This window comes from Geotrypetes seraphini, chromosome 1 (assembly GCF_902459505.1).
Source record: "Geotrypetes seraphini chromosome 1, aGeoSer1.1, whole genome shotgun sequence".
Lineage (NCBI taxonomy): Eukaryota > Metazoa > Chordata > Amphibia > Gymnophiona > Dermophiidae > Geotrypetes > Geotrypetes seraphini.
Window position 1 is genome coordinate 455058474 of NC_047084.1, and position 21452 is coordinate 455079925.

A 21452-nucleotide genomic window follows, 5' to 3' on the forward strand; every position below is an offset into this window, starting at 1 on the left:
TCGTTGAGGACACGATTCGCCATCATTGACTTTTGGTAAAGACGGCGACCAAACTTGTCCATCGTACGGCCCTCTCGGCCCGGAGGGACGGCAGCCTAAACCTTAGAGGGGTTGGACTTTTTCAAGGAAGACTCAACCACCAAGGACTGATGAGAAAGCTGACAACTCTCAAACCCCTTAACCAGAATCGTCCGGTAACGGGATTCCAACTTGGAGGGAATGGCCATGACCGCATAGAGGGTCTCCAGGTTCCGGAGAAAGGTTTTCCGGAGAACCTGGTGCAATAGCAAGTGCAACGACTGGCGTGGCGGATGATCAACACCCATCTCATCCAGATATTCCTGGGTATAACGGGACTCAGACTGGAGGTCCAGTTTCAAGGCCCTACCCATGTCAGAAATGAAACGAGTAAAGGAGGAGTTTCGAGAAGAAGACTCATCCTCCTGAGGAGACCCCAAGCGAGATCTGGGGGCTGCCAAGAAAGAGAGAGAAATTTCCCTCGAATAGTAAGCCGGGGCCTCGGAGTCCCACGAATGGGAGACTGAAGAAGCTGTACTAAAGTGTCTGGGGGGCGTCGAGGAACGACCCCATGCTAAGTGGGCCGGGGAAGACCCCGGGGTCCAAGGAAGTAGCTGGTGACGCCTCGGGGAAGACTGGGTAAAGGAAAAGTCCTCTACCGGTTTCGAAGAAGGCCCCTTAGAGGCTGGTAACTGTCTCGATGGGGAACACAACCTAGAGTCCAACTCGAGGACAAGCTTGTGTCTAGAAGGTTTCGCGGTTGGAGAACTGCCCCGAAGGGGCGGACAAGCCCGGGGCTTTTTAGGAGGGGCAAACCTCGACAAAGTAGCGGGGGGAAAACGGCCCCCTGGTCTGGATCCCCGAAAAGTCACAGGTGACTCAGGGGATTAAGAATCGCTCGAGGGAACCCAGCGAGTCTTGCGGGCAGGGCCTCGAGAAACGAGGGGACGCTAAGACTGGTCAGACCGAGACTGGGTCGAGACCGAGGTCAGAGGCGTCTAAGTCGGGACCAGTTGGCTCACCACCGAGGAAAGCTGCTTGGTAAGAATAGCCTTAAGCATGTCCTCGAACATAGGCACCGAGACCAAAGGTGGTTGGGTCTTAGGTGCAGCAGTGCGCTCCATCGGGGGCGACCTCGAAGAAGAGTATTCCCCATGTGAAGCACGTTTAGTGATGTCTCGAAGATACCGATGAGGCAGCACTGATATGAGACTCAGAGGTAGGCTTCTTTGCCAGCACACCTGAGGAGGAAAGAGGCTTACCTGATGCCGGAGTAACAGGAGGGGCCGAGGCCGGAGCCTTTGAGGCCGACGGGGACTTCAAGGCCGACGGGGACTTCAAGGCCGAGGACTTCGACGCCAAATCACCCAACGAGGGTACTGAGGCCGAGCTCAAGGCCTGTCCCGCAGGATCCATGGGGCCAAAGAGTTGGAGAATCTTGGCCACCCTCCAACGAAGAACCCGCGGTTGCAAAGTCACACAACGGGGACACGACTCAGCGCGGTGCTCTGCACCCAGGCACTCCACACACCAACGATGAGGGTCGGTGATGGAGATAACCCGGTTGCACTTAGTACAGTTTTTAAATCCGGAAAGAGGTCGGGACATAAGAAAAAAGACAGCCACGGCCGCGGCCCCGCGAAGCCATGTGGCCAGAGTAAGACCAGGAACCCGGTCAAAAAGATAAACCGAAAAACAAATAAAAAGAAAGAAAAACACAGACGCAAGCACAGCGACTCAAAAGAAACTAACCAAACAAGCTGCGGTGCAAGAGGGACAATATCGCGCGTAGCAAGGGAGCAGTGCTTCTGGCTCCGCGGAAAACAGAGAATTGAGAAGATGCATGCCCTAGACCGGGCGGGAGGGGCAAGCACGCATGCGTGGGCCAATCGCAAGCTTGAAGGTCTTCAAGCAAGTCTGCTTGCGAAAACATCTGCTAGGGGGCTCCGTCGGTGACGTCACCCACATGTAGAGAATATGCTGCCTGCTTGTCCTGGGATAAAAGGCTTTACGTATCATTTGGGTAGATCTGGCCATGTCTGGAAACTAATACAGTTTGATCACAAAAAGATACATTTTCCTTGAAAAGAATGACTTCAAAATCTGTATCTTTTCTTCAATAGAGCCTAAAGACAATAGAGTAGCTCTTTTAATAACTAAATCCTGAGAAGATTCCAAACACTTGGATAGATCTAAACTATCTGGTGATTGCACTCTCTCAGGTGATTTAAAAATATCAAGCTCCCCTTCTAGCATCTCTATTTTTGACGCTATTTTTGATGTTCTTGGAAGATAAAAGATTTAACTTCAAAATTTTCACATACAAGTTGAAATATATCCTTAATACATCTTAATTCCAAAGAAGAAAGATAATGAGTGACTGGAAAATTAAGGAGTCTAACATTACAAGCTCTGAAAGCATTTTCCAATGCAAGTGTATTGATAAACAATCTTTAGCTGAAGCAGCCTTAGAAGACTGAGATAACTGAAATAGAGACACCGTCTTATCCAGTCATTTCAAGCTTAGCCAGTCTAGAATCTTATTCAGTAAGCGCAATTAACACTTCTTGAGTAAACATACCATAAAAAGCAAGGTTATCTTGTAGATTTTTGGCCATTTGAGTAACTTCTAAGAAAACATCCTTCAACCCTTGCTTATCATTAATAACGATGATTCTTTCAAAGACTTACAAGTAGAAACAACAGGAAAAGGTACCTTACACAACTGTAGAGATTCTCTGCGAGAGGGAGAATTAGAAGTCCTTGAGCATGCACAGATGCATGCTCAAGGCAGACAGGCAGAAGCCGGAAGATTTTCTAGGCACACGATCTGTGCCTGCGCTAGACGGGGGGGGGGGGGGGGGAATAGGGGTAAGTTTAAGTTGTTCGTCGGGGGGCCGGTTCGCGCGCGGGGGGAGTGCCGGTTGGAGCGAAGGGGCCTTTGCGAGCAGGGGGGAGCGATGCCGGTTATCGGGGGAGGGGGGGGTGGGAACGTATCATAGTGAGTTTCAATTATTTTCTTCGCATTCTCCGGTCACTACTCTCAATCTTAGAGACCGATTCGATCAATATCTTAATCCATTCCTTAGTCATTTCTCACTTAGATTATTGCAACTCTTTTCTCAATGGTCTCCCCCAAAAAGAAATCCGACGCCTACAATTAATACAAAACACAGCAATAAAACTCATTCACAAAATAGGCAAATTTGAGCATGTTACTCCTCTTCTCAAAGAGGCACACTGGCTCCCCGTTACCCACCGTATCACCTATAAAATCGTACTACTCTCCTTCAAAATGAAACATTTTCACCAACCCTTATTTCTCGACAAACTTCTTATTCCCCAATGTTCCCCACGCATTCTAAGGTCAACTGATCAAAAACTTCTCTTTATTCCCTTCATAAAAGACTTCTACTACACCCGGAAAAAAAAATTTCGCAGTAACTGCCCCAACATTATGGAACTCTTTACCACAGCAACTCCGTGATGAACAACATTTAGACAAATTTAAGATAAGCCTAAAGACTTTTTTATTTCGTGACGCCTTTGGCTACGTTTAGACTTACCTTTAACTTTCCCCTTTTTTTATTTTTTTATTTATTTTTATTTTTTTCTTCTTCTCTTCTATTCTCTCTCTTTTCCTTCTCTAAAACAACCAACCGCTTTGATAAAGCGACTCTCCCTATATGTTTTTTTCCCCTTTCCCACTGTCTCCATTTCTTCTCCAACATGTAACTTTTCCCCTCCCATCCCTTTTATTTTAATTTTATTTTTTTTTCTTCTTCTCTTCTATTCTCTCTCTCTTTTCCTTCTCTAAAACAACCAACCGCTTTGATAAAGCGACCCTCCCTATATGTTTTTTTCCCCTTTCCCACTGTCTCCATTTCTTCTCCAACATGTAACTTTTCCCCTCCCATCCCTTTTTACCCTCACATTCAAGTCTGTCCAGTCGATGTTATTTATGTTCACTTAATCGTTTTTAATGCTTAACATTTTATCTTACTTTTATCTCTTTTTAGATTTATTGTAAACCATCCAGATATTCTTTGATGGTCGGTATATTAAAAACCAATAAACTTGAAACTTTGATAAACGAGCATTTTGGATTACGAGCATGCTCCTGGAACGGATTATGCTCGTAATCCAAGGTACCACTGTATATTCTTTATGCCATCACCTCTGACTGCGCTTCTCATTTGATTCTACTCCTGGTGAATCTTCTGTGAGGGTGTTGAACTCGGGACCTGGCGTTGTAAGGGCGCCTCACATAACTCCTACATCCTTACAGAGGCGAGGAATCTTCTCTAGGATATCATCCTTCAGAGATTGTGATGCTCTTCTTATTCAGGGCATTTCCCAACTTTTGCTTTGTAGAAGGTTGAGCATATGGGGGTAAGACCCCCCTTGATGAAAGGGAAACTTCTGGAGGAAAGTAGCAACTTGAGATGGGTTAAGGTTAACTATAGGCACTAGATGAAAATTCAGACCCTTAACCACAATTGGTGCCGGAAACTACTTATCTCCTCTTCACTTCCCCTTCGGAGAGGAGCAGAGTGCCATGTTCCACACTCCTCAAGTGTTCCAAAGTGACATGACCTGCCCCTTAGGTCACGTGCCGTTGGCTGCATTCTGTGGCAGGACCACTCAAAAGAAGAAATCTCCCAGAGGTTTCTTTCTGATGTCACAGTTCAGCAGGGCATCTTTTTCAGTGCCTGCAAAGACACCGGCAGCTCTTCCTGCAACTCTCAATATACTGTATTATTTAAATAAGTAATCATACATTTGGCTGGAAATTAAAAAAAAAAAAAAGTTGCTTCAAGAGCCAAAATTCTAGATTCATGTTGAAGAAATGGTTTACATCTAACTTGTGTTATTCTAGAAACATCCATATACATTTGTAATTTCCCTCCACAAAAGAGAAAATCTTTTCTACGAAAATAACTTTAAAAACTCATTACCCTATCTGCTTCTGAAGAGGAGGATACCAAAAAACAGCATGCTTAAAACTCATTCCGAGTTGTTTCCCAAAAAGTTGTTAAATTTTCTATAAAATTACATTACATTAGTGATTTCTATTCCGCCATTACCTTGCGGTTCAAGGCAGATTACATCCAAACTAAAAACAAGAATTACATTCCAAATTTGAAGTAATAGAATAAGCGATGAGATAAAACATTTAAGGTTACCAGCAGGAAGTAGAAGTCTTTAGGAGATAAGAATAGTGTGAATAATGGGGTTTTAGATAATGTTTGGTAAATAGAATATTAGAGAGTACTAAGGGTATAGAGAGTGCTGGATGTTGGGTTGGGATTGGTTGTGCTGGATAGGTTTTATGTGTTTTTTGAAGAGTATAGTTTTAATATCTTTCTTGAAGGTTTTATAGTCTGTGGTTGTAGTTAACACAGTGTTGAATTGTCTGTCCAGCTTAGTTGCTTTGGAGGCTATTAGGTTGTCAAAGTTTTTTTCGTTTGACATTTTTGGATGATGGGTAAGAGAATAGTGAATGGGTTCTTCTGTGTCTGGTTGAGGAGAATTGATTTAGTCGATTATTCCAGTAAGTTGGGCTTTCTCCGTTGATAGCCTTGTGAAGTAAGCAGTAGAATTTGAAGTGCACTCTCGCTTCTATTGGAAGTCAGTGCGAGTCATGGTATGCCTCTGTGATATGGTCATATATTTTTAGTGAACAGACAAGTCTCAGGGCTGTATTCTGCATTGTCTGCAGTTGCTTCATCTTGGTCGTGGGACATGGTAGGTATAGTATGTTGCAGTAGTCTATCATCCCAAGAATAAGAGATTGTACCAATAGTAGGAATTGCTTCTTTTCGAAGAATGTTCGGATTTTTCTTAGATTTCTCATGGTCAGGTCTTAGATATCACTTCCCCAAGGTAACACTTCTCTTAAGCAAAAAATAACATTAAGTCAATACAATCCTCAACATTTATCAAAACAAGAACCTCTTTAAAATATTAAGCGTTTCTGCAGATAATGGATAAACAGGATAATTTAGGATTCTTACTCTGGCAGCTCTAACTTGATAATCTATTAATTCAATTTGCCTATCCTTAACTGCTGAAACACCTGTCTGTTGTAGAGTGTCAATTTGAGAAATCATATTCTTTACCTTACCATAGAAACTATTAAGCATTTCCTCCATATCATTGACTTTGGAGACCATAAATTCACATATTGTTGTACAGGTCCCTAAAGCATTACGTTGGTTCTCTTTACCACTTTCCACACATCTAACAATGTTGGTTCTCTTTACCACTTTCCACACATCTAACAATGACACTTTTGTAGGTTCATCCTCCAAAGAGACAATCTCCTTGGGAAATTCCACTGGTTGAAGATCCGTCAGAGGTGAAATTCTGAAGTTAAACCAACATGAGACGAACTCCTCATCAAAAGGAGATGAAAAGCAATAGATAGCAGAGGGGATATCCTCTCCTATGAACTCAATGATGCCCCAGAATCATATCCTGCAATGGGGGAAAAAAAGATCTCAGAAAATGAAACCAAATGTTTCTCTATAGGGCCCAGAATTGAAGGAGTACTAGCCAGAACATGCTTGATCTTAGCTTTGCTTTTCTCCATCACAGTAAATTACAATGAGCATGAAAAGTTATCCATTCGTTGATGCTCCAAAAGGGCTTACAAAGAATCTGGTATACGGCAGGAAACAGCAGAATATTTAGCTCCAGTATTAGCCCACAAAGAGTGATATCAGACAGCTGGAAACAAGAAGACACTCTGGACTTTCTACTTTGTCCGGGGAATCTAATATCTGTACTCAACATGAAGCCTTGATTCTGACAAAGTTTGAATTTCTACAGAAAAACTGCTGTAATCCATTCAGAAAACAATCACAGCAATATCAAAGGTCTACGCCCAATTGATCTTCCTGCAGCTGATCATTTAAAAGCTATCACAAAGCATGAGTTTAAACCAGGCCAAACGCTTTGCCCAAGATGCAGGCAAGACTTGGGGGTCAAACTGCAAGATCTAAGTAGTCCTAAGTCTGATTCTGACAGTAATAACCCTACCAATGCATCTGAAAACCTCAATGCCAGCTTTTCACCACTAGGAATCTCTCCTCTAAAGATTCAACGGATTAGCAAGCAAAATTCATTTTAAGTTATGCTTCATTAAACTGATCTATAACCCTCCATTTTAACTGGCTTGAGTCATTTTTTTGATTTATACAATGTTCAACTAGGGGGGGAGGGGATGGTAAATGTGGAAGAAAAACTTAATTATAAAGAACAAAGCTGGATTTATACACTAAATACAGTCACCCCATATGGGCTGAACACAGAGCTTGAATGGCTGTCTTTATTTTGACTCAGTATGATAAAAGAGGTGGGAGGAGTTTCAAACAGAACAAGGAAAAAGTACAGTAATGGGAGCTCCAGGACGTTGGATGACATCATTACGTGTCTTCCAGCTGATTGGACCTCACAAGATATTTAAACGAAAGAACGCTGTCGCTCGCGCTGTAAAGTATTGACTGTTACAACGGAGGTAGATGGCTAAGGGTGAGTAACTTTTCAGAAACTTGCTAGATAGGAAAGAGCTTGTTTTGAGATTAACATAATTGAAATATGTTCAATTTGTGATTATGAAAGCACTTGTTTTGTTATAAATATAATTGAAACAGGTTTTAATTTATGGTTATGTTGGTTATTTTTTAGGGATTGAGCCTTGAAAAAGCAAGCTCAACAAGGCAGAACAATGGATTGGTTGAGATGGAATTCAGAGACAACCTTAGGGAGAAACTTTGGATGTGTACGCAGAACCACCTTGTCATGATGAAAGACGGTAAAAGGTGGGTCTGCTACTAGTGCATGGAGCTCACTGACCCTCCTGGCAGAGGTGAGAGCAATCAGGAAGAGAACCTTCCAAGTGAGAAATTTGAAAGAAGCCGGGCCAAAGGTTCAAACGGAGGCTTCATTAAGGCTGACAGAACCACGTTAAGATCCCAGATCACAGGAGGTGGTTTAAGAGGTGGTTTCACATTGAAAAGTCCTCGCATGAATCTGGAGACCAAGGGATGAGCTGAAAGGAGTTTCCCATGGACTGGCTCATGAAAAGCAGCAATAGCACTGAGGTGGACTCTGATGGAAGTAGACTTGAGACCAGAGTCAGACAAAGAAAGAAGGTAATCCAACATGGTCTCCACAGCAAGGGACGTAGGAATATGATGATGAAGAAGACACCAGGAAGAAAACCGTGTCCACTTCTGATGATAACATTGCAGAGTGGCAGGTTTTCTGGAGGCATCCAGAATAGAACGAACAGGCTGAGACAAAAGAGTATCATTCGAAGTCAGCCCGAGAGATACCAGGCTGTCAGGTGCAGAGACTGGAGGTTGGGATGCAGAAGGTTCTCCTGACGTTGTGTAAGCAGAGAAGGAAATTGTGGAAGTAGAATAGGTTCCCTGGAGCTGAGTTGAAGTAGAAGGGAGAACCAATGTTGCCTGGGCCACCGTGGTGCAATCAGAATCATGGTGGCCTGTTCCCTCTTGAGCTTGAACAAGGTCCGGAGCATGAGAGGCAGAGGAGGGAAAGCATACAGGAAGAGATTGGACCAATCCAGGAGAAATGCATCCGCTGCCAGACGGTGAGGAGAGTAGAGTCTGGAGCAGAAGTGGAGCAGCTGATGATTGTGAGGAGCTGCAAAGAGGTCTATCTGAGGAGTGCCCCACTGAGCGAAGATGGACTGTAGAGTGAAATGATCGAGTGTCCACTCGTGAGGCTGGATAATTCTGATGAGCTTGTCCGCTAAGGAATTCTGTTCTCCCTGAATGTAGATAGCTTTCAGGAATAGATGGTGATCTGTGGCCCAAGCCCAAATCTTCTGGGCTTCCTGGCACAAGAGGCGAGAGCCCGTCCCACCCTGCTTGTTGATGTAGTACATCGCAACTTGATTGTCTGTGCACAGTAGAAGGACCTGAGGAAAGAGAAGATGTTGGAAGGCCTTGAGGACATAAAACATCGCTCTGAGTTCCAGGAAGTTGATGTGATGTTTCATTTCCTGGGCTCTCCAAAGTCCTTGAGTTTGGAATTCGTTCAAATGAGCTCCCCAGGCATAAGGGGAGGCGTCGGTGGTGATGACAAGTTGATGAGGAGGTAGATGGAACAAAAGACCTCTGGATAGATTTGAGGATATCAACCACCATTGTAGAGACTGACGAAGAAAGGATGTCACAGATATGTGTCGTGAGCAAGGATCCGTCGCTTGGGACCACTGGGTCGCTAGGGTCCATTGAGGAGTGCGCAGGTGGAGACGTGCGAAGGGTGTGACATGAACTGTGGAGGCCATGTGACCCAGAAGTATCATCATTTGCTTGGCAGAGATGGAACGTTGATGAAGCACCTGCTGACACAGAGATAGGAGAGTGTGAAGACGGTTGGACGGCAGAAATGCTCTCATGAGGACTGTGTCCAGCACCGCTCCAATGAATTGAAGTCTCTGAATGGGGATAATATGAGATTTGGGTAGATTGATCTCGAACCCCAGAAGTTGTAGAAACAGGATGGTCTGGTTGGTGGCCTGGAGTACTATCTGAGAAGAATTGGCCTTTATCAACCAATCGTCCAGGTAAGGAAACACCTGAAGGTGGTGGGAACGTAGAAAGGCGGCCACCACAATTAGACATTTGGTGAACACTCTTGGAGAGGAGGCAAGACCGAAGGGTAGCACCTTGTATTGGTAATGACAATGGTTGATCATGAAGCGGAGGTACTGTCTGGAGGCCAGATTGACCGGTATGTGAGTGTATGCTTCTTTGAGATCTAGGGAACATAGCCAGTCGCCTTGATTGAGAAGAGGATAAAGAGTAGCCAGAGAAAGCATCTTGAATTTCTCTTTTACCAAGCATTTGTTGAGATCGCGAAGATCTAAAACGGGTCTGAGATCTCCTGTTTTTTGGGGGACTAGAAAGTAACGGGAGTAAAATCCCTGCCCCTTTTGATCTAGAGGAACTTCCTCTATGGCATTCAGAAGAAGGAGGGATTGAACCTCTTGAAGAAGGAGGGAAGACTGAGGAGTGTTCAAAGCAGACTCTCTTGGCAGACTTTGGGCAGGAAGGGTCTGGAAATTGAGAGAGTAGCCGTGGCGGATGATGTTGAGGACCCACTGATCCGAGGTGATGATTTCCCAACGGCTTATGAAATGAGTAAGGCGGCCTCCTATGGGCTGCGGAAGATGGACAGAAGGAGGGAGACTGGCTATGTCCTGGAGAACCAAGTCAAAAGGGTTGAGTTGATTTCTGTGAAGGGGGAGGTTTCACCTGCTGTTGTTGCTGTGCTGGTCTAGCAGCTTGCCTCTGTTGTTGCCTCTGACGCCTGGGTTGTTGCTGGGCCTGAGATAAAGGACGAGCCACAAATCTACGTTGATAGGCCGATTGTTGGCGAAAAGGCCTAGTAGGTGGGGTCTTCTTCTTTGTCTTAAGGAGAGTGTCCCATCGAGTCTCATGAGCTGAGAGTTTCTGAGTAGTGAAGTCCATGGATTCTCCAAACAGCTCATCCCCCAAACAAGGTGCATTGGCCAGTCGATCCTGATGATTAACATCGAGTTCTGACACTCTGAGCCAGGCCAGTCGCCGCATAGCCACCGACATAGCCGTGGCCCTAGAGGTCAGCTCAAAGGTGTCATAGATTGATCTGACCATGAACTTGCGCAGATGTAAGAGCGATAAAGAAGTTTGGTGAAAGGCGGATCTTTTACGGTCAGGGAGATATTTCTCAAAAGATGACAAGGACTGAATGAGATGCTTAAGGTAAAAAGAAAAATGGAAAGCATAGTTCCCTGATCTATTTGCTAGCATCGCATTTTGATACAACCTCTTGCCAAACTTATCCATGGCCTTACCTTCTCTGCCAGGAGGGACAGAAGCGTATACACTAGCCCCCGTGGATTTCTTTAAAGTAGATTCCACCAGTAAAGACTCATGGGGGAGCCGCGGCTTGTCAAAGCCTGGAATAGGTATGACCTTATATAAGGAGTCCAGTTTGCGGGGAGCTCCTGGGATGGTCAAGGGTGTCTCTAGATTTTTGTAAAATGTCTCTCTTAATATGTCATGGAGAGGCAGTTTGAGAAATTCCCTTGGAGGCTGGTCAAAATCCAGAGCATCGAGAAATGCCTTGGATTTTTTGGATTCAGCCTCCAAGGGAATAGAGAGAGATTCACACATCTCTTTGAGAAAAGAGGTAAAAGAAGTTGCATCAGGTTTAGAGGACGGATCTAAAACAGAAGGATCCTCTTCCCCTGATGAACACTCTACTCTCCCTCTGAGAGAAGAGGGTCCTCCGAATCGCCCCACAGATCAGGGTCCCTTACTTGAAAACTGCGGTCCCGGGATTCCGGTGTGGAGGGTTCTAGGTGTCGAGTTTTATGCATCGACTTCCCAGACCTCTGTGAAACGGTACCGGGAGATGTTATAGGATGTGTCGGCGCCGAGGTTTGAACAGCTTGGTGTAAGGATCTCGGTTCCGGCACTAAGACCGGCATAGATACCGAGGAAGTAGTATGCATCGGTACCGACAAGGTGGATGCTGACAAAGGAGGCTGCTCCACTGTCAGTACCGGAGGCTCAGACCGGACCGGGACTGGAAGGCTCGGTGTCAGAAGAGCAGGTAACAGCTGCTGTAGTTGTTATTTAAGCTGTACTTGCAGGACGGCGGCAATGCGCTCGTCCAGTGAAGGCACCGGTACCGCTTTTTTCTTCTGCGGTACCTTGGGTGCCGCTCTACACTCCGAAGAGGAACCCGATGTCGAGGGGCTTACCTCAATCGGAGCGGAGCGCTTCCGCGGGCGCCTCGAGGTCGGCAGGATTGGGCTCGCTGCCACTGAGACCGGAGGGCGCTCCAGCGGGGAAGGCTTCTTAGCCGGCTTACCTGATGGGTGCGACGCCGGCGCGGTGTCGACGAGGCAGGTGCCGACTGCGTCGGGGTTGAAGTGGGGACCGGTGCCGCCGAATCCGACATCTCGGTACCAAACAATAATCGCTGTTGGATTTGGCGATTTTTTAAAGTTCTCTTTTTAAGAGTGGCACAGCGGGTGCAGGTGGACGCTCGATGGTCAGGACCAAGACACTGTAGACACCAGTTGTGCGGATCTGTGAGTGAAATTGGTCGAGCGCACCGCTGGCACTTCTTAAACCCGGGTTGAGGGGGCATGAAGGTAAAAACGGCTTCAGCCAAATCGAAGGCCGAGGCCTCGATGGTGGCAACAGGCCCCGCTGGGGTGAAACCGAAAAAATGAAAGAAAAATGAATTAAGTTTTTTTTTTTTTTAGAAAGAAAATAAAATAAAATGAGGGAAACAAAATCTCCCAACGAGTTTACGCGAGCGGGAAGGCGAAAGAGAAAAAAGTTTTCAACAGCCGTTGAAAAGTGCGTCTTCTTAGCTCCGCGGAAACTAAGAAACTGGGGACCGCGCGCCTCCGTCGGGCAGGAAGGCACTCGCGCGTGCTCGGTGCGGCCTGCTAGAACTTTCCAAGTTCTTAGAGTGCAATCACTCTAAAATTGTCCGTACCGGAGCTCCGTCGGTGCCGTCACCCATCAGTCAAGAATATCTGCCTGCTTGTCCTGGGATAAAAATAATTTTATTTCTATTTTGTCATTAGAATATCAGATTTGAAATATATGTCCTGCTAGAGACATAACTGGGGACTGCAGTATTCTGTTAGCATGATATTTCTATGTAGCATTCTATAATAACTTGGCTTGCTCAGTTTTCTTGATAGTAGAGGGGATATATGTGAAGGGGAGGGGAGACAGGGGTTTTGTTGGTCGGTGCTCTGTATATTTGTATTTATAAAATCACAATTGTTCAGAATATTGTTTCTTTTTACATTTTAATAAAATACGTTCAATATAAAATCATAATTGCGGCTTGTGCAGATGGAATCAGATGGTTTGCGGGGATCGAGCTCGCGGAGATGGGGCGTAAACGGGGTTTTAAAATTTTAGTCCAAGTAGTTTGCCGGTCCACAAAATAATTCTTTTATTTCTGCTGGTCAATGGGTGTAAAAAGGTTGAACAACACTGCTTTAGACCAGTACAGCCTCAGGATTTTTTTTTTCTTTTTCAGAACAGAATCCACTGGCCCTCAAAGCCAGAGAGGTCTGACAGGTATTGGTGGCCAAGCTGCCAGCTGAGGCACCTCTACAAAAACTTGGGGAGGTGGAGGAAAGGGGAAGTGACCCAGCACGAGACCCACCGGGTTTGACATACCCGAGGTCAGACAGATCCCCAAAAGGACCCATCCAAGCTCCGTCCAGCATAAAACCAGGAGTCCTAAAACAAATTCCAACAGCCCTAACAGGGGAGCCTAATTTTTTTCCTACCTCATCCTGCTGGAGACTGAGAAAAGACTGGTTTAGGAGAGGAGAGCCTCAGCCAATATACTACAACCAATTTTGGTCTCAGTCCCAACTGCTGGTCGCAGTGAGATATTACCCATCAGTAAAGAACTGTACCGGTCTATCAGGCGATACAGAACTGACTGCTAATTCCCTGTTTCTCACTTCTGATTAATATAATACTTTTCCACAGTGCTATCAGAGTTGGGTATGTCAAGGAATAAATCACAAAGTCAGCCATGATCAAATTTGATTGCTTGATGAATTAGAAGGCCCTAGCTAGCTTTCCAATTCTCTCTACCAAGGGATCCTCGAACAAGCTGGCCTCTGTCAGATGATCCAAATACCCTAAAAACTGTTAGAAATTGAGCAATCATGAAAAGCAATTAATCACACTTGAATATTCTGCTCACTGTGGCATTCTCCCTGGCTGTAATCTCCTCATCCTTCAGAACCTTACCCCTGTTTTCTCCCACTTCCTAAGGACAACCTCCTCCTGCTTTCTCCACCAAAACCTACTTGGGCCCTTTACTCAGTGAGGGGGTCTCAGTGCCTGAGAATCCAAGAGGCAAATCTGAACAGACAAAAGTCAATCACAAGATCTGATGCATCAACAAAATGAATTCTAGGGAAAGACCTGCATCTGAAGTAGCCTTTGCCCAAGGCAAAACACTTCCTCTAGAGTCAAGACAAGATGCAGCAAAAGCCAGTCACATCACCTAACCCCAGTCCACACTCCTGCAATATGGTCATAATTTGTAGGTCCCAATCCTGCAGTAATCTTTCTTACAAGCTTGCCTTGCTCCACTCCTTTAGAAACTCTCCTGGATTTTTTGTAGCTTCAGCCCTTCTCCTCCTCCTCTGCTGCACTGATGCTCAAGTGACAGCTGCCATAGACTGCCTTTACCAGGCTACCCCAATATCAAAGATCTGGGCAAAATCAAGACAACTATCCTAGAGCTATTACAGTACACTGCAGATATACAGTAAGCCATACAGACATAGAAAAAACTATAATATGCTGTACAATCCCACCCATGCACAGCCAATATTACTCATCCTCAGAAAACAGGTTGGTGAAAAGAATGCTGATCAGTCATACCTTGATAATAGCTGTAGTAGCATCAGTCTTCAGCGTAGGCTGGTGCCGCATTAACTCGTCCACAGCACTACCCAAGTTAGAGGCTGTGTCACCTGTAGTAAAGTGAAAAGCACAATGAAAAAATGGCACCATTATCTGCCAATACATCTATAAAAGGAAAAATCTGTCCAGCCAATACTTCTGAAAAATAACATACCACACCACTTATGTATCAAAGGCAACATTTAAAACCAAGCCAGTTTTAATTTATTTAAACCAAATCCTATGAATATGCGCGCACACACTCTGTGATTAGGTACTCAAAGCAAATTAAATAGAAGTGATACACTCACAGTTGATTCCACTTCGTAAGCTCTGGGAGTCATTATTAGACTCATTAACTTTTGAACCACAAATATTGTTAGGAAATACTTTTAAGTTGAAACAATTTGAATCTGTCCACCCTTTCATGAAAATCATTTTACTCTTCTAATACTGGATACTATTTTAACACAACTTGATTTCTGTAACTCCCTAGATGGGGAATTAAGGATTTGTTTGTCAATTTCAAGCACTCTGATTTTAAATTGGCATGTTTTATCTTTAAAATTTTAAGTAGTATAGCTCCAGCAGAGAGTTTCTTTCTTTAGGAAATTCTACATGTGGCAGTAAAGCCTTAGGCTGAAGGACAGATACATGCACTGGCTTTCCAATTATTTAAGAAGCTTTTGGTTTTTTTTTCAAATTCTTTATTCTTTTTAAAACTTACAGTAAGTATAGCAGTAAATACATTTTATACTCAATATCACACTTAATATTCTATTAATGTCCATATCAGAATTAATCCCCCCTCCCCCCTAATCAATCACATTTTTCAACATGTAACATATCTATCATGGACTCCATAACTACATACCAAAATTCATTAGCATTTCAACCCCCCCCCCCCAGGATGTGCATTTTTAAAGGGAAAAAACAATAATTAAACATTACAATATTTTGTTAATGGTTCCTAAGTCTCCTGAAATTTCTTGAAATTCCCTTTCTGAGTGGCTAGTGTTCTTTCCATTTTATACATATGACACAAGGAATTCTACCAAAAACTATAGTTAAGCCTCCTCCAATTTTTCTAATTGCTTGTAATTTGTTGTATGGCAACTCCTGTCATAATAAGTAATAGCCTATTGTTCTTAGCTGATATTTGGCTTTTAGCTCTCATTGATATGCCAAATAGCACTGGATCATAAGATAATGTTACTGGATTTTCCAACAGACGATTTCTAACCCTATATTGATTTCCAAAAAGCCAAAATAAATGGGCCCTGCTTCGAGATGACAATGCCAACATTTATTTAACTTAGAGCTATCTAACTTTTGTAAATGAACTGGGGTCCAGAATAGAGAGCTGCACGGGGACGACGGGAATCCCGTGGGTTCCCCCTTCGGGTCACGGGGATCCCGTGGGGTCACCCCCTAGGGTCGCAGGAATCCCGTGGGGACGCCCCCTAGGGTCGCAGGAATCCCGTGGGGATGCCCCCTAGGGTCGCAGGAATCCTGCGGGGCTGGATGTACTCAGTCGCGCGGCTCTTCTTCTCCCTACCTGCTCTGCTTGCAGCACAGAGCTGAACGGAAGTCTTCCCGACGTCAGCGCTGACGTCGGAGGGGAGGGAGGGCTTAAACAAAGCCCTCCCTCCCTCCCTCCGAAGTCAGTGCTGATGTCAGGAAGACTTCCGTTCGGCTCTGTGCTGCAGGCAGGGCAGGTAAGGAGAAGGAGAGTAGCCTCGCGGTTCGAGTGGCTACCAAGGGAGGGGGGCGGTCCGCCCCAACCCGGTTGCAGCACAGCCGGCCAGGTCCCCTTACTTTTGTGGCACTTCCCCGACCGACCGACCGACAACAGCCCCGGTCCGACAATCCTCTCTGCCCTGTAGCCGCGAATCTAAATTACCTTCTTACGGCAGCTGTAAGTAGGTAATTTAGATTCGCGGCTACAGGGCAGTGAGGTTTGTCGGACCGGGGCTGTTGTCGGTCGGTCAGTCGGAGAAGCGCCACAAAAGTAAGGGGACCTGGCCGGTTGTGCTGCACCCGGGGCGGTAGAGAAGGAGGGGGGAGAAGGACGCTGAAAGGCCATGGGGAAGACGGGAGGGGGGGAAGGACTCTGAAAGCACTTGAAGACAGAGGAGGGAGAAGGATGCTGAAAGCACATGGGGAATACAAAGGAGTGGAGAAGGACGCTGAAAAGCCATGGGAAGGGCGGGGGGGGGAAGGACTCTGAAAGCACTTGTGGAAGACAGAGGGGGAGAAGGATGCTGAAAGCACATGGGGAAGACAAAGGGGTGGAGAAGGACGTAGAGAATGACACGGTGGCGGTTTACCCGCGGCTACTGCGTTTAGCCGCGGGTAACCCGCCAAAAACGGGGAATGAAAATTAGCAGCCTCTGCGGGGACGGGGGACAAGGCCATCACCGCCCTGTGGAGCGGTGAATGGTCTTGTCACCGCAGTGAGGCTTAAAGGATCGTGCGGTCCCCGCACCCCCATCCGCCCACCCGCACGCCGGCTCGATCGTTTAACCAGCTTCCTCTCTCCACCTCACCTTAGTTTGCCGGCTTTCTTTTTCGGCGACCGGAACGCTTTCAAAAGAGCCGCGCACGCGCGGCTGCTCAGTATTCAATCTTCTGCTCTGACCCAACCGGAAACAGGAAGTTGCAGAAGATTGAACTTTGAGCTGCCGCGCATGCGCGGCTCTTTGAAAGTGTGCCGGTCGCCGAAAAAGAAAACCGGCAAACTAAGGAGAGCTGGAGAGCAGTAGCGTACCAAGGGGGGGGCAGGAGGGGCGAAAAAGGTAATGGCGCCAGGCCTTGGAGCACCGAGGCAGACCGCTTCTCCCCCCTCCCCGCCGAACCCCCGCTGACCCTCCTATCTCCCTCCCCCAAGTGAACCTGTCCGACCCTCCCAGCGAAAGCAGCAAACCTCCCTCCAGTAGCGTCGACTTTCTCCTCCCTCTGCCGCATCACTGATGACGTCATCAGTGACGCGGCAGAGGGAGGAGAAAGCCGCGAAGAGGGTTTGCTGCTCTCGCTGGGAGGGTCGGAAAGGTTCACGGGGGGGGGGAGATAGGAGGGTCAGCGGGGATTCGGCTGGGAGGGGGGAGAAGCGGTCTGCCTCGGTGCTCCATTACCTTCTTCGGGCCGAAGCAGCGTTTACAATTCGCTGCTGTTGCCGGCTTCAGGCCTTGTTCTCTGTCGGGTCCTGCCTACTTCCTGTTTTCATGAAGACAGGACCCGACAGAGAGGAAGGCCTGAAGTGGGCAACATCAGTGAATTGTGAATGCTGCTGCTGCCCGATGAAGATCAGGACATCGAGGAAGGAGCAGGGTGAAATCGGCTGCTGGCTTGGGGGTGAGGGTAGGGAAAGAATCGTGGAAGTGGAGAAATTGGCACGATGGCTTTGTGGGGGCTAGGGGGAGAGAGAAAGAAAGGAAAAAATAAAGAGGGGGGGCAGGGGGAGAGAGAAAGAAAGGCAGAAATAAAGAGGGGTCAGGGGGAGAGAGAAAGAAAGGCAGAAAGAAAGAGGGGGACCAAGGGGAGAGAGAAAGAAAGGCAGAAATAAAGAGGGGGATCAAGAGGGAGAGAAAGAAAGGCAGAAAGAAAGAGGGGAGCCAGGAGGAGAGAAAGAAAGAGGGGGGGGGGGGCAGGAGAAGAAAGAAGAAGGACCAGAAGAAGGACCAGAGACTCATGAAATCACCAGACAAAAAGGTAGGAAAAATGATTTTATTTTCAACTTAGTGATCAAAATGTGTCCGTTTTGAGAATTTATATCTGCTGTCTATATTTTGCACTATGGCCCCCTTTTACTAAAACGCAATAGCGGTTTTTAGCGCAGGGAGCCTATGAGCGTCGAGAGCAGCGTGGGGCATTCAGCGCAGCTCCCTGCGCTAAAAACCGCTATTTCAGTTTAGTAAAAAGGGAGGGGGAATATTTGTCTATTTTTGTATAGTTGTTACTGAGGTGACATTGCATAAAGTCATCTGCCTTGACCTCTTTGAAAACCCGCGGAATATAAATGATAATTAACATTTTCTCTGCGTACAGCGTGCTTTGTGTTTTTAAAATTTTATTGTTGGTAGATCATTTTGACTTGGCCACAAAGGTAAGGGGGAGGGAGTGAGGGGAGCTGCTGAAAGACATCTAGTAATCCTTGCAGGGAATTATTTTTGTAAAATCATGTTTTGTTATGTGACTGGCATTATCTAGACTTTAATTTCTATGAATGAATAGAATGAAAATGATATAAAATTGCTTGCGGGGACCGCGTGTTCCGGCTCACACAAGGAAGGAGGGGGTGAAAGGGAAAAAGTTTCTCTTCCTTGGAAATAGATTCTGAAGTGACCTCATCAAAGAAGACAAGCACTAAATGTACAAGAAATCCCTTAAACAATGTCAAAAGAGCCCAAAATAGAAAACTGCTACTGCCTTGAGACTCCATTATTGAAGGAATCAACTTGAAATCACAGAAGAGACAGGAAAAGGTTAAATGCCTCATGGAATCCTCAGGTACAAAACACAAACCAAATTGTGAATGAAATCAGAGCAGACAGTAAATTATAAAATTGATGTCATTATCCATCTGGAAAAAAAGGCGTACTAGAAATAATGCCTCAGCAATACAATTTTCAGAAGTTCTATTTGCTCATGGTAAGGGAAAAGAGAGACTGCTAGTGATGGTGGGGGGACTGATAGAAGATATGAAAGAAGGGTGGTAGAAAGGAACAGATGGTAAAGGAGGGAGGGAAGGGTGGTGGTGGAAAGGAATAGAACAGACATTGAAAGAGGGTAGAGAGGAACAGACCCTGAAAGGAAATGTGGAAGGCAGAGTGGGGAGAAGACGCTGGAAGGGAAGAAGACAGATGTAGAGGTCTGCACGGGAACGGGGATCGCGGGGATCCCGCGGGTTCCCCCCCTGGCCCACGGGACTCCCACGGGGACGCCCCCTGGCCCACGGGACTCCCACGGGGATGCCCCCCTGACCCACGGGACTCCCACGGGGACGCCCCCTTGCCCACGGGACTCCCACGGGGATGAAAACAACCTACCTAAATTCTGGCGATGCAAGCATGCAGCTTACAAGTCTGGCGTCGCGTCGGGAAATAGCCATGTTGAGCAGTGAGCTCAGCACGTACACAGATGAAAGCCTTGCTTGCTGATTGGTCCGGCGGCCCCGCCCCACCGTGCCGCCGGACCAATCAGCAAGCAAGGCTTTCATCTGTGTACGTGCTGAGCTCACTGCTCAGCATGGCTATTTCCCGACGCGGGCATTAGGCTGTTTTTTGTCATTTCGGGTGGGGGATGGCAGCGGCAGCAGCAGCCTGAAAAAGAAATCATCCTGGCCGGGTTCGGTGTCATGCTCCGGAGCTTCTACAGCCTTCCTATCTCCCTCTCCCTTCTACCTGCGGCTCTCTTCGGCAACTCAGCAGCAACGATCGACACAAGCTTCTGACGTCGGGGCCTACCCTCTGCGAGTCCCGCTTGTTTCAACTTCCTTTTTCCACAAAGGTGGGACTCGTAGAGGGAAGGCCTCGATGTCGGCAGCTTGTCTTGATCACCGCTGCTGACGAGTTGCTGAAGAGAGCCGCGGAGCAGGGGGGTGTTGCCAGGTGCAGGTAGAAGGGAGAGGGCCAGATGCAGGACTCGTGGGTGAGGGAGGAGAAGAGAGAGGGGAGAGAAACAAAAGGAAATATTTCATACTGGGCTGGGCCGGAGTGGAGAGAGGGTGGAAAGATTCTGGCTACAGGGTGCAGTAACAAAGGAAAAGGGGGGAAAGCTGAAAATGGAGATAGTGACACAAAGAAGAGAAAGGGTAAGCAGGACCTTCTGAATAAGGATAGAGATACAGAGGGGACATGAAGAGGAGGTGAAATAGAGACATAGAAGTAATGCTGAAAAAGTGTGTGTGGGGGGGGAGATAAAGACATTGAAAGGGCAAATGGTGAATATGGGGTAAAGACAAGGACAGAGACAAATGAAGATTCTGAAAAAGTGGTGAGATAGGGATATAGGTGAGATGGACACAAAGAAGGGTGATGCTGGAAAATAGGTGGAATGGTAATTCTGACAGACACAGAAGGGAAATGCTGGATCAAGGAGAGATGGGGCTCAGGCTGGATGGAATGAGGAGAAATGCCTTGTTGGCCCGGAACTTCCTCTCCTACGTCAGAATTGACGTCAGGGAGCGGAATGCTGGTCAGCGCGACGCTTCTGCAGGGAAAGCTTGGGACAGCGGTGGCTTGGGGACTATTCCCCGATGGCGGTGGCAGCAAACCGAGTGGCTTGGGGGAGGGCACGGAGAAAGAAAGTAAGGGGGCAGACAGAGAGACAGAAAGAAGGGGGAACAGGGAGACAGAAAGAAAAAGTTGGGGGAGAGAATGAGGTCTGGAGGAGAGGAAACATACAGGAGGCTGAAAGAAAGGAAGAAAGATTGGATGCACAGTCAGAAGAAGAAAGTGCAACCAGAGACTCATGAAATCACCAAACAGCAAAGATAGGAAAAATGATTTTATTTTCAATTTAGTGATCAAAATGTGTCTGTTTTGAGAATTTATATCTGCTGTCTATATTTTGCACTATGGCTCCCTTTTACTAAACCGCAATATTGTTTTTTAGCGCAGTGAGCCTATGAGCATTGAGAGCAGCGCGAGGCATTCAGCGTAACTCCCTGTGCTAAAACCTACTATTGTGGTTTAGTAAAAAGGGAGGGGGTGTATTTGTCTATTTTTGTATTTTGTTACCGAGGTGACATTGCATAGAGTCATCTGCCTTGGGAAATGTATATGGCAGATATCTTTGTTTTGTGTTCAAAAGAAAAGGAAATGCATTTCTGGTTTTATTTCTACAGTGTTGAAGTACTTGTTGGCCCTTGCTGTGACTGGTGGGGATCCCCAAGCACCGCCAGCAGAGGACCTCCTCTAGAGATGGTCAGAACTCCCCTCCACC

General features: G+C 46.4%; 1 protein-coding gene across 7 annotated transcripts in view; it reads right to left on the bottom strand.

The window, feature by feature from the left end:
- Nucleotides 1-21452, bottom strand: part of HUWE1 (HECT, UBA and WWE domain containing E3 ubiquitin protein ligase 1) — a 779197-nt gene that overhangs the window by 616846 nt on the left and 140899 nt on the right. For all 7 annotated transcript variants that reach the window (XM_033921870.1, XM_033921880.1, XM_033921834.1 and 4 more), the window contains one exon: nt 14487-14578. In XM_033921870.1, the coding sequence (XP_033777761.1) occupies nt 14487-14578 (92 nt within the window). The remainder of the gene's footprint in view (nt 1-14486; nt 14579-21452) is intronic.